This window comes from Lampris incognitus, chromosome 13 (genome assembly GCF_029633865.1).
Source record: "Lampris incognitus isolate fLamInc1 chromosome 13, fLamInc1.hap2, whole genome shotgun sequence".
Classification (NCBI taxonomy): Eukaryota; Metazoa; Chordata; class Actinopteri; order Lampriformes; family Lampridae; genus Lampris; species Lampris incognitus.
Window position 1 is genome coordinate 48,602,203 of NC_079223.1, and position 12,737 is coordinate 48,614,939.

At 42.2% G+C, this 12,737-nt stretch overlaps 1 protein-coding gene across 1 annotated transcript in view; it reads right to left on the minus strand.

Moving 5' to 3' along the window:
* Positions 1-12,737, minus strand: part of birc6 (baculoviral IAP repeat containing 6) — a 274,230-nt gene that overhangs the window by 156,893 nt on the left and 104,600 nt on the right. The window contains exons 52-55 of the mRNA XM_056291274.1: positions 8,162-8,270; positions 7,622-7,855; positions 2,945-3,806; positions 2,429-2,572 (exon numbers count right to left, since the gene is read on the minus strand). Coding sequence (XP_056147249.1) covers positions 2,429-2,572; positions 2,945-3,806; positions 7,622-7,855; positions 8,162-8,270 — 1,349 coding nt within the window. The remainder of the gene's footprint in view (positions 1-2,428; positions 2,573-2,944; positions 3,807-7,621; positions 7,856-8,161; positions 8,271-12,737) is intronic.

A 12,737-nucleotide genomic window follows, 5' to 3' on the forward strand; every position in this document is an offset into this window, starting at 1 on the left:
TTATGCTCCCATATCCTCACAAAATTAAGAGCTTCAAGTAAATTTAATATGTTAAAGGGGCCCTATTATGCTATTTTTCAACAATTTAATATAAGTCTTTGGGGTCCCCAAAACATGTCTTTGTGTATTTTTGCTGAAAATACCACTCAAATTAAACGTTCTAGCATGCTTCTATACCCCTCTGTTGACCTCCTGTTCAGATTACTTGGATTGAGCATATGCTAATTTGATGCAAATGAGCTGCTGCACCCCATGCCCCACTCCATGATGTGATTCCCAGGTGTGAACGAGATGTAAACAGAGATGTCATTCCCAGGTGATGAGATGTCATTCCCAGGTGAGAACGAGATGTAAACTTCATGTTAAATTTGTGTCATAACAGCAACTGGTGTTGATATCATTGGATTATTTTCCAGATCAATATCATTTTCCATATCTTGTTATTTATGCTCTGCATATTTAGAAGTTTTCAATCCCAGTTTATCATATTCTGTAATCCTTGTTGTTTGCTGTTCATTACCTCCAGACAGAGATGAATGACTTCTTTCAGAACTTGTCATGGTTATAGTGGATTTATTAAGTCGCTCTTTAATTTTTTTCATTACCTTGTTGTGTTGTTCGTTTGGACTCACTGGTATTTATCCAATTCCTCCATGTCTCTGATGACCAGCACTTTGGATTCTTCTGGTGTTCCGTTCAATTTTATGAAAATTTTCCAGTTTGCTAACCATGTAGATCGTATCTTCTTCTTTCGCAGGAAGCATGCCTCTCTGGTGATGTCCGCATTCCTTTTAGTCAGATGTTCATTCAAGTAGACATCTGATCTCTTCAGCTTTTTTCCTTGCCTTAGCAGTGCAGTTTTATGCTTTCTGTTTGAAAACCTTATTATTGTGCCCGGTTTATCTCTCATTTTTCCTAGGGAGAGGGGCGACATGCCTCACTGTTGTTATTGTCCACTTCAATTCCCTGAAGGAAAGCAGTCACCTTGTGCTCCGCTGAATTTGAGTCTGGCTCACTGAATTCCCCACCATTCATGGTCGTCAGTGCCCGGGTGTTAGACCAGGGTTTAACCTCCAGCCCAGTGACAATGATGTCGTTCATTCACGTGTACTGCTCCAAATCAGCCATCCGGTTCTCCAGGAGGACGATCCTCTTTTCCTTCTCAGTGTTGTGTAGCCTCAGGCCCTTGACTTCATCCACCAGGTCCAAAATCATTTTCTGTTGTAGTCTGACCGCTGCAATCTCCTCCATCAGAAAGTCGAGCCATCTTTTTATATCATTGACTTCTTCAGCTGCTTTTGTTTGTGCCAGCTAGTTACCTTAGCCAGCCACCGGCTCACAGCTGGCGTATTTTTTCAGTCCGACTTTCAAAAATCAGCATCGCAATCCAGGCAGCAGTCAAAGCCAAATATCTCTGTTGTAGATAGTCCGAGGTCTGTAATCCAAAATCAGTAGCCAATTGCAAAATTATTTTAAAAAACCAAGAACAAAAGAGACACGAGCGAAGGAATCATTTCAGGAAGGGATCAAACACAACTTGGCCCCACTTTCAAACACAACAGAGAGCACAGCAGAGTTAAAGCCATATTGGAGGGTTTTTGCTACTGAAGCCAGCAGCTTGAGACTGGTGATTAATGCCATTTTCTGTTTCTTGGCATCTAAAGAACTCGCAGATGGAAAAGGAATTATTATTCATACTAGAGCATAGCACAATGATTGAAAATTTTAAAAAGAGCTTCGAGTAAACTAAACTTTATAAATTCACTGACACTGGTCATGGCTCAGTTTCAAACTGGGCTGTTTGTACCCAAGTTTATCTCCATACATTTCTATCTGATAAACCACACTGTGACCAAATCTTCAGGTCAGCATTTTAATACTGCACTGCTGCTGGGGCTTTGTTAATTCACATGTCCATCTGAACACCTTTCAAGAATTTAGTTTATACCCACATGTGTGGTGTTCCCTCATCTCAAAGGATAGGCCGGTGCTTATATGGAAGCATTATCTATGGAACAACCTTTCATAAGGCTAGAAGGGCAGAGTTACAGTAGGTTTGTTGGTATATCCTCTCACTCCTCAGCATTGATGGAAATTGCCTCTTATTTAGACTTCATAGTCTATTTTTTTCTGAATGAGATTGCTGAAAATGTCAAGTGTGCTTTCGACAGACAACCAACTTCATTACTTTAGGCCTCTGAGGGCTATGAAACAAATACATTTGAATTAAATTCTTGTCAAGGAAATGGAGCAGAATTTTTAAAGCCCAGATGCAAAACTAGTACTGGCCACAGGAGAGGTGCACAAACTCACCAAAATTGGTATAACCACATTTCATGATTCATAAGAGGGACATAGGAGAATACAAGATAGATTTTTGGACTATTCTCTGAATGATACAGCACATGTCATGGCAAGAGACACCCACCGGACAGGGAGACTGCAGGAAGACTGTGACCTTCTCATCCTCCAGCATGAGCTGTAGGAATAGCCGACGAATGAAGCCTGAAATGTTTCCAGAGATGGGCACATTGCCGCGCTGGGGTGCCGACTGGAAAAGCTCACAGAGAACCTGCAGCAGGAGAACACAGTGTTTAAGTCGCTTCATGTGGAATGACTGCAGACACAGACTTTCTCAAAAGGGTTTGTATGGGCTGCAAGAAATAAACCTCAAGCTTGAGTGACCACTCAGAGAACACACGAGAACACAGTCACCATAGTATTACTGATTATAATAAGCCTTGGTAATAAGGTGACAATTCCAACAAATAATACAAGTTTTACATGATAAGCATAAATTTAATATGTAAAAACCACTAGAAACTGACAAAAAGGTTCCAGATCCTTCGGTGGGTAACATTTTATACGAAGATGTATTGCTTTGATCATGAGAGTATTACCAGTACAGTCCCTTCCAGTGCAAACCAGTGAGTGGACAACTGACCTGAGCCATGAGCCGCTGGTTATTTGGATGACAGGAGATACACTGGAGGAAGAAGGCCACAGTGGCATTCTCCAGAGCTGTTCTCTGCTGAGTGGTGAGCCCACCCGCCCGTCCAGAAGCAGCTAATGAGTAGCAATTTGTAGATGGCTGAGCTGACTGGGCTGGAGGCGAACACGAAGTGGCACCACTTCCTATGGTTTGGGCACCCGGACTAGAACCAGCACTGGCACTGGAGTGGCACAGCAGAAAAAGTAAGGCCGTCCACAGTGGGTTGACCTCCGGTCCACCCAGCCAGTCTTTCATGGTGTGACTGTTTCCCACCTCTGTTAGGAAGCGCAGCACTGGAGCTGCCAGTTCTGCTGACAGTGGTGGCTGACTGTGCGAGGATGAGTGGTGGTAGTGATGGTGATAGTGTTGCCGCCGCTCGGCCTGGGCAGCAGGAAGGGGGAGATCAGCACTGACGAGGAGGCCACAGCACAGCTGGGCCAGGCTGCGGACCAGCAGCGAGGGCAAGCCAGAGTCCAGCAGCTGCTCTATCGCTCCTGGAGACTGTGAGACAGCTGCCAGAGTGGTTAACTGGGACTCAGACAGATTGATGGGCGGCCTTGCGTGCTTTGAGTCATCTGTAAGCCCTGCAGCTGTAGCGTTGGCATCGTGCTGCTTCTTGCCATCGTCAGTCATGGCTAGGCGGTGGTGCTGGGCCTGGGAGTGGCTGGTGGTGGGCATTGCTACGATTCCCATCCAGGACATAAGCAGGGAGAAATAGCTGGGGTGGATGTGGCACATGGAGCACAACAGGCTGTCTACTGCTTTTTTCAGCACCAGGTTGCAGGGGAGAGACATGGACCAGTTGTACAGCAGTCTAGAACATGCAGAGAATGGATCACAGTAAAAAGTCAGCGATAAATGTGGGGATTACCAAATTATTAGTGTTCTTCTTTAACAAGCCATTTGCTGCCTGTCCATATAGTTGGTGGATATGGATAATAAGGGATGCATTGATACTGATACTAGCATCGGATACGGATATTGGGCGGATACCTAGCTTAATTGTAGTATTAGTATCGGAGATTTTGCCCAAGACTAAAATCCAATACCAAAAGCCCCAAGTAACATGTCATAAATAAAGCAAAATTGCTTTATTTAGTGCATTTTTGGCACATGGAAGCCTGTATTTTTTTTTAGCGGTGGTTAAAAAAAAATGAGTCCATCTTATTTTCTTAAGTCTGCACTATTCAGCAAAAGTATCGGATCGGTATTCGGTATTAGTTGATACTTAAAAGATTTGCAATCTGAATCGGTACCAGCAGTGGAAAAAATATTGGTTTATTCCAATCAGACAACATGCTAACTGAAACTTCCCACTGAAATGAGTGCATCATATTTAAAGTATTGGTGGCACAAGTGCGAACTGAAACCCTAACTTTTGGCAGTATCAGTGTCATGCTCAAAGAACAGTGGCTTCAGAAAGAATTCAGACTCATTCACTTTTGCAAAATTGTGTTTTAAATTCGATTTTAAATGGATAAAATTTACATGTTTGCCCATCAATCTACACCCAATAACCCGTAACGAAAAAGTGAAAACATGTTTTTAGAAATGTTTGCAAATTTATTAAAAATCAAAAACTGAAATCTCTCATTCACATACGTAGGTATTCAGACCCTTAATTCAGTACTTTGTAGAAGCCCCTTGGGCAGCAACTACAGCTTCAAGTCTTCTCAGGTAAGTCTCTACAAGCTTTGCACACCAGGATTTGGGCAGATCCTCTCAAGCTCCATCAGATTGGATGGGAAGTGTCTGTGACCTGCCAGGTCTCTCCACAGATGTTCTATTGGGTTTAAATCTGGGCTTGGCTGTATGCTTTTGGGTTATTTTTGTGCTGAAAGGTGAACCGTCACCCCAGTCTGAGGTCACATGCACTCTGGAGCAATTTTCTTCAAGGACCTCTCTGTATTTGGTGCATTCAACCTTCCCTAAATTTTGACCAGTCTCCCTATCCCTCCCACTGAGAAGCATCCTCATAGCATGACACTGCCATCACCATGCTTCACTGTAGGGATGGCTTTAGCCAGGTGATGAGCAGTGCCTGGTGTTCGCCAGACATGGTACTTGGAGTTCTGCCCAAAGAGTTCAATTTTTTGCCTAATCAGACCAGATAATCATGCTTTCATAGTCCTTTAAATGACATTTGGCAAACTGCAAGTGGGCTGCCATGTGCCTTTTACCCAAGAGTGGCTTCCGTCTATCCACTCTACCTGATGCTAGATTAATGGAGTGCTGCTGAGATGGCCATCCTTCCGGCAGGTTCTCCCATCTTGGAGGACCTCTGAAGCTCTATTAAGAGTGACTGTTGAGTTCTTGGTCACCTGCTTGACCAAGGCCCTTCTTGCCCAGTTACTCAGTTTGGCTGGAAGGCCAACTCAAGCAAAAGTCCTGGTGTCTCCAAAACTCTCCATTTCACAATTATTGAGGCCAATGTGCTCCCACACTTTAGAAAATGTTTTATACCCTTGTACTGATTTATGCCTCGCCACATTTTATTGTGGCGGTCTACAAGAGAGTTCATTGGACTTCATGGCTTGTTTTTCAGCCTATGCGGTATGAATAGTGGGACCTTGTATACATAAGTGTGTTCTTTTCTAAACTAAGTCCAATCAATTCAATTTTCCTCAGGTGGACTCCAATCAAGTTCTCAAACCATCTCAGGGTTAACTAGAAAAGTGGACTCAGTAGAATGCAGATTCCCGCCAGGCATATATCCCCTTTTCCGGTGCTCAGTTGTAGCAACTAACCACCCCTTTTTTCGCCTACTGGGAGAAGGGATAATACGGAGGCACTACCTGCATATCACCCCTTCTCTGGTGCTCAGACTTAAGTAACAAACCATCTGAGGAGTTAGCACTCAACTGCGGTATAAAATAGGTTTTTGCTAAGGTTTTGAATTACTGCAACCAAGAGAGGTACTTGATCATATAACCATAACTGTGCAAAAAAATTATTAGGCTAGATGAGGGGGTTGGCAGAAGAGTTTAGAGCTCCGTGCCAATTGTTCAATAATCCGATAAAACAATGGTGTTTTTGTATTTACATCGCCCATTTTGTTCAGTTGGGAACAAATAATCGTTGTGGCAGTATATTTTTTTGGATATGTTTACTGACATACGTCTCATCATCACCTAAGTGACCTCTTCAGGCTCAACTGACTGCAGGTGTCCCCACCCTTATAAACAATACAGTGACTGCAGGTACCCCACCCTTATAAACAATACAGTGACTGCAGGTATCCCACCCTTATAAACAATACAGTGACTGCAGGTGTCCCCACCCTTATAAACAATACAGTGACTGCAGGTACCCCCACCCTTATAAACAATACAGTGACATAACCACCCAAACCAACGACCAGTTTCATATGCAAACTAGCAGAGGTACCCGGCGTTGCCCGGGGAAAATGTTCTCACCAAAACAACCAACACGATGTGATCTTTACGATATAATCGATGATGAAATAGTTGTGTGGAGGTGCCGGTCGTCTAGGGATCCCCCTTGCCATCGGAACCATCTCCTCTACAATCAAGTCATGTGGCGTTGGGAGAAGCGCACCCCCCATGCCACTTTAAAAACCATCTCTGCGCAGGGATCTTCTGCTATCGGAGTCCTCAAAGGACCCACAAATAGAAGAAGATGGTCATCATCGGGCACGATGGACAACCAGCAAGCAAGCATGGTACTGGCTCAGCTCGACTCTCCTCTATTCGACTCTACTCGCTTTACTTTTTGGGATTTCGTTTTCGTAAGAGTACATCTGTTGCCATCTTACATTGCAGTGACTGCAAACATTCCCAAATGCTCTGTGAATAGTACACATGGCCATTGTAACTCTAGTTAATGGTCAATCAATCAAGTTGCATTTTATATAGCGCTCATGGGTATATTTACATATGAAACTGATCGTTGGTTTCGTCATTATTAAACTGTATTGTTTATAACGGTGGGATACCTGCAGTCAGTTGAGACTGAAGAGGTCACTTAGATGATGATGAAACGTTTCTGTCAATAAACGTTGTGTCCAGATGAACTGATTCAACGTCCTTTGATTTTCTTACCAGCATTATTGAGCATGCATCAAGACAACAATAAATGCAGTCCTAACATCTACATCATGACTTTTTTTTTTTTATTTATTTCTGATTTTTCCCTTTTTTTCTCCCAATTTAGTGGCCAATTGATCCCTATTTTAATTCAAACACCCACCCTCGTATTGCATGCGTTCGCCAACTGCATCTCTCCGGCCGGCAGTCTCGAAGGAAAGCGCCTCCCCACTTTCGTGACAAGGCGAATCCAAGCCGAACCACTGTTTTTCCGACACACACAGAGACGCATTCACATGACGAACACAAGCCGACTCCGCCCCCCTCCCGAAGACAGCGTTGCCAATGATTGCTGCTTCGTCGAGTCCGGCCATAGTCGGATCTGACGAGACCGGGGCGCGAACCCCGGTCCCCAGTGGGCAACTGCATCGACACCAAGCCGATGCTTAGACCGCTACGCCACCGCGGACCCATCATGACTTTTTTTACCAATTTTGGGTTGATTTTGAGACCGAACTTCATCACTTGCCCCAACAGTAAAATCTGAATATTGATATTAACATAGAAAAATACTGTCACTCACTCAAAGAGCTCTCTGTTGAGCAGCACCGCGAGGTCATAGTCAGCAGGTAGCTCATAGCTGTGCCACAAGATGGCTGCCACACAGTGGAGGTGGGAGGGAGAGGGCATGAGGAGGCCATACTCCCTAGAAGAGGACGACGAGCCAGAGCTGGGGCTGGTGTAACCAATGGGGCCACTCCGTCTGTGGGCCGCCATCCTCGATGAATCATGAACCCACTGGAGTAAGGCTTGGATCCTGGTGGGTTGGAAAAGATTGTAAGAGTTTAGGTAACATAGGGCACATTCCATTTCTGGGTTAACTTTTACAGAGACATTTCGAAAACCCGCCAAAAAATACCTTCAGCTCATCTGTGCCTCTGTGAGAACTTTAAAGAGTGCAGTAAAGCAAAACATGGGGAAACCTTTTACTGTCAGTACATCAGTCTGTCTGGAAAACCACCTAGATGGTGTGTGTGTGATGTGTATCATGAGTTATATGGGCCGTAGAGGAAGCTGAGAATGTCATTTCCACTCAGTGCAGAATAAGATAAGGTTGCTGTACCTGTCTTTAGTGCCAGGATCCTGGGTGGTACCGATCTGGTAGAGAATGTCTATGGTGGAGTCTGATGAGAGGCCGTTTAGTCGGCCAAACAGCAAAGGACTGTTCAGATCTACATTAAGACAGAGAAGGCAGTCAAAGTAAGGCAAACAGCCATCGCACTTGTTATATCAAGTCACAAAGACATGGAGGGGGCTGGAGTGATTCATATGGATTGGTTTGGTAGAGGCACTGAGTAGCTGATTGGGGATGCATGCGGTTAATGCACAATTGTTGGGTGTGGCAGCTGGCTTGCGAGGTTTGCTCAGGGCCTACAAGGTGGGCAGGAGTGGTGTAGCAACCAATACCTGCCAATAACGTAATAACTTTGGCCATTTTAAATGTAATAAAACCAATAACGTAATAGTTTGCCAGTAATGTAATACAATTTTTGAGCCAATAACGTAATAACATTTTGCCAATAATGTAATAAGTTATTACGTTATTGGCTGGTTACTACGTTATTGGCCTAGCATTAAAAAAAAAATCCTTTGAAAATGTAATAACTGCAGCCGATAATGTAATAATATATGTATCATCTTTTTATTTCTATTTTCTGGATAGAAAGTGACACAGACACAAACACACACAAACACACACCCTCATACCCCCCTATCCAGGATGGCTTAGAGGAGCAATTATGAGTTGATTGTGGAGAGACCATGTAGAAATGTCGCACACACAGGGAAATATTTTCTTTTGCAGCACCTGCATTTGACCACTAGATAGCAATGGAGTAGCTAATTCATGTCAAGCTAGCGAAGTCATGTGCATGACTAGACTGATTAGACTTTCCTTAGTTGTCTGCAGGCTTCCATACTTCAAACATGTTGAAAGGTAAATAATTCTCTGATTTACTACAGTTAACACCCTTAATTTTGTGGAATCCTTGTTCATACATTCTTATATAATTGAGAAACATTAACGTTAACAGACATTTGCTAGTGTAACCATAAGAAAATTGCTAGCATGATACATACACAGTTGTATAGGTATAGATTTATATCTCAGTAGATATTGTTGCAGTTGCATTCTTTTGTATAAATACAAGTTGTTGTGTACTGTTGCATGGAAATATCTGTTGTATAAGACAGATATATAATTATATTGGTATATAATAATATAATTATATTACTATATATAATATTATATATTATTAATTATATACAATTATACGATATATAATTATATTATTATATAAATATCTGCTATAATAAGACAGCTGAATGAGCTGAGGTTTATATCAATGTAGGTTATGATTTTTTTTTCAGTATTATTCGAGGTGGCAGCGTGGGATAAGAATTAAATGGTGTTAGCTAAACCTGATATAAAAATGAAACCTAGGTCCCTAATGACAGAATAAAAGCTTAGTGAACAATGTGTACTAACTTACTGAGTTCATCAGCATGCTTTACTCTGAAATATCAACTTTAACAGTACATTGGGCCTGTGTATTGTATACTTTCTTTAAAACTCTCTTTTGTAGGTTTGCAGGTCATATTATCCTCCGTTTAGAGTTGAAAAATGGAATAACTTTGTCTTTAATACCATTGCAGGTATTTTACAAACAATCTTTATCCTCTCCTGCATTATTTTGGAATGCTGACAAATGTCTGATGAGACCTACAATGTCATACTCAAGGCACTGAAGGGGGAATTTAATGTTCTTGTAGCAGAGAGATCCAGGACCCAGCGCTCTGCACTTATTCAACTGTGGCGGAATAGGCAGCATTGCACCCTCAGTGAGGATGGTCAGTCAATTACATTCGATGGAAAATTGGTACCCAGAAAGTCAACTATCTCTGCAGTTGTAAATAAGGCTCTTGATGAAACAAAAGGCTCTGGTGTAAGAAAATTAAACATATACCTTAGGGAACAGTAATTGGGAATCAGCCGAGCAAGTGTGAAAGACACCTTGGACAGATCAAGATGTTACCAGCTCCACAAGGCAACATTCTGGAACAAACCCATACCAAAATCTATCACGGCCAAAGCAGTTCAAGATCGACACCAGGTAGACCTTGTTGACATGGGTAAATGGAGGGTCAAGTATGGCCAAGTCACATATAGGTACATCCTGACTGTAATAGATGTGTTTAGTAGATATGTATGGCCAACACCACTGAAAGGTAAACACAATGCGGAGATTGCTAGACACCTTGAAGACATTTACAATGAGCATGGTCCACCAAAAGTCATACAGCATGACCAAGGGAAGGAGTTCAAAGGTGCTGTATAAAAAACTTATGGAGTCCTTACAAGTAAAAATAATTCTGAGCTCTCCATACCATCCCCAGAGCCAGGGTAAAGTGGAGAGAAGCCACCGTGTCCTAAGGAAAAAAATAATGTATGACTTAGTCCGATATGAAGAAGGAGGAGTGAACTGGGTTAAGCATTTGCCAATTTACGCAAAGATAATGAATGAAGACCCAAAGGAAGTTTTGAGTTGGATGTCTCCTTTTCGGATTTATTATGGAAGACAAAGTCACGCATTATCCAATCGCTTAACTTCTTCCCGAGAAGATCTTGAAGAACACTGTCCACCAGGCAACAAAACACTGCCCACCCAAAAGCAGATGAACTAAATGGGATCAGGAAAAGGGCACAAAAAGCAACACAACGCTGCATACGCCGACAGACTCAATCTGGGAATTTTAAAGTCTCTATGTATAGGCTACATGATAATGTGTTGGTCAGGGTCAAGAGTGGCCATCACAGAGTCTCACAGAAACAATTTGATACCAGGTGTTGTTGTGGCGAGAAACCTTAAGTTGCACAAGTACAAGGTTGAGTTTCAAATGCCAAATAGCCCCACTCCAACACAAAAGTGGTTCTCAGTTTCTGATGTGACCAGTGTTACAAGACTAGAAGAAAGGCAGCGCTCAAAGTCTCAGCCCAAATCAGTTCAACAAATGGACCTGTGAATACCTTACTCACATCAGGACAGATTGGATGAGTTTGAATCATCAAACCTGAACATTGACCCGATCCCTGATGGCAACTGCCAATTTGCTGTTATTTCTAATAAATTGGCCACCATTGAAATTTTCCGTTCTGCAGAAACATTGCGTAAAGAAATAGTGGCCAACCTAACATTTAATCCATATGGAGTGGATGGGACACCCCTTTCAGAGTATGTTGAGGAGACATGTGGGGAATATTTACAGAGGATGGCACAACATGGCACATACGGTGACCACCTAACTCTTCAGAGAGCATCCCGGATCTTTAATGTTCAGTTCCTTATTGTGTCGACTCTTGGTTTGGATGCCACCTCTGTAATATCACCATCTGGTGATTACTGTGAAAGACATTTCGCTGAGGGACAAGGGGAACATTATTTAAGTTTAGATGGACCTATTCCCGCTTACATTCAGGCCATTCAGGAGGCAAAGATGCATAGAATGTCCCAACCTGCCCCTCTGTCTGACACTGAACTTGGTGCTCTGTCTGATGCCGAACCTGCTGCTATGCCTGTTGTCAAACCTGCCCTGCCTGATGATGAACCTGGCTTTCTGTCTCAGCCTGAACCTGAGTTTCTACCTAATGCTGATGTTCAGTCTATAGCTAACCCTTTGCTTGACATGGTTGAGGATGCTGGCAATGAGCCAGCAGTTCAATACCTACCTTCAGAGATCTTATCAAGAATTACTGAATTTTCTCTCAAGCAAGATATGTCAATGCTTGGGACATTTAATCAAGTCTCACTCTTATTCTGTGAACTGTCTGCACCATTCAATCCCAACCTATATATAGGAGAAGCACTTGCAGAGAGCCTAGAAATGGACAAAGAAGATGACTGTTCCATTAGTATTATGAAGCTCTACAAGGCTGCTGGACGCAACAGTGGTCTAAGCTTACGCATAAAACAGTTATTTGGCAAGGACAGCCGATGGATGAAAGCCTGGATTCTTCTCAGTAATGTAGCTTTTGGGCAGTACAAAGTTAAGGACATTTACTGGAAGAAGTAATGCCAGTTTTATGTTTATGTTTTCCCCTTAGTTCAACTCTCTTCAGTTTTGCTTTTTTTTGACATTTGTAAATGAGTGTTCATGTTCTATGTTGTATATTGGAGTTAACTGCCATTATAGTGCCAGTCCAGTTATTTACATACAGTTTTAAGGGAGGACTGAATCGTTTTAACAATTTCCTTGAGAAATGTTTGAAAAAAGTTTTAATTAAATGTTTTCCAAGAAAAAAATGTGGTAAATTCATCAACACCCAATAGAGACACTGACATGAAATTATGAATTTACACATCTACGCAAATAAACAATATTCTAAATCAAGATTTTGTACAACAAATAATTCTCAAATTGGCTCTTACAACCATAATTAAGGAGAGAGAGTGCTGCATAGTACCTATCCTTGATGAATGAATATGACGACTATGCCATCCACTATACCTATTTTTGATGAGCAAACTGCACAAAAACTGCAAAAAAATCTTTTATTTCCAAGAAATGCAGTCCTATTTATGTATTATTACATCATCAACTGCAGTTTTTACATTTTCAAAGGATTTTTTTTAATAACATAA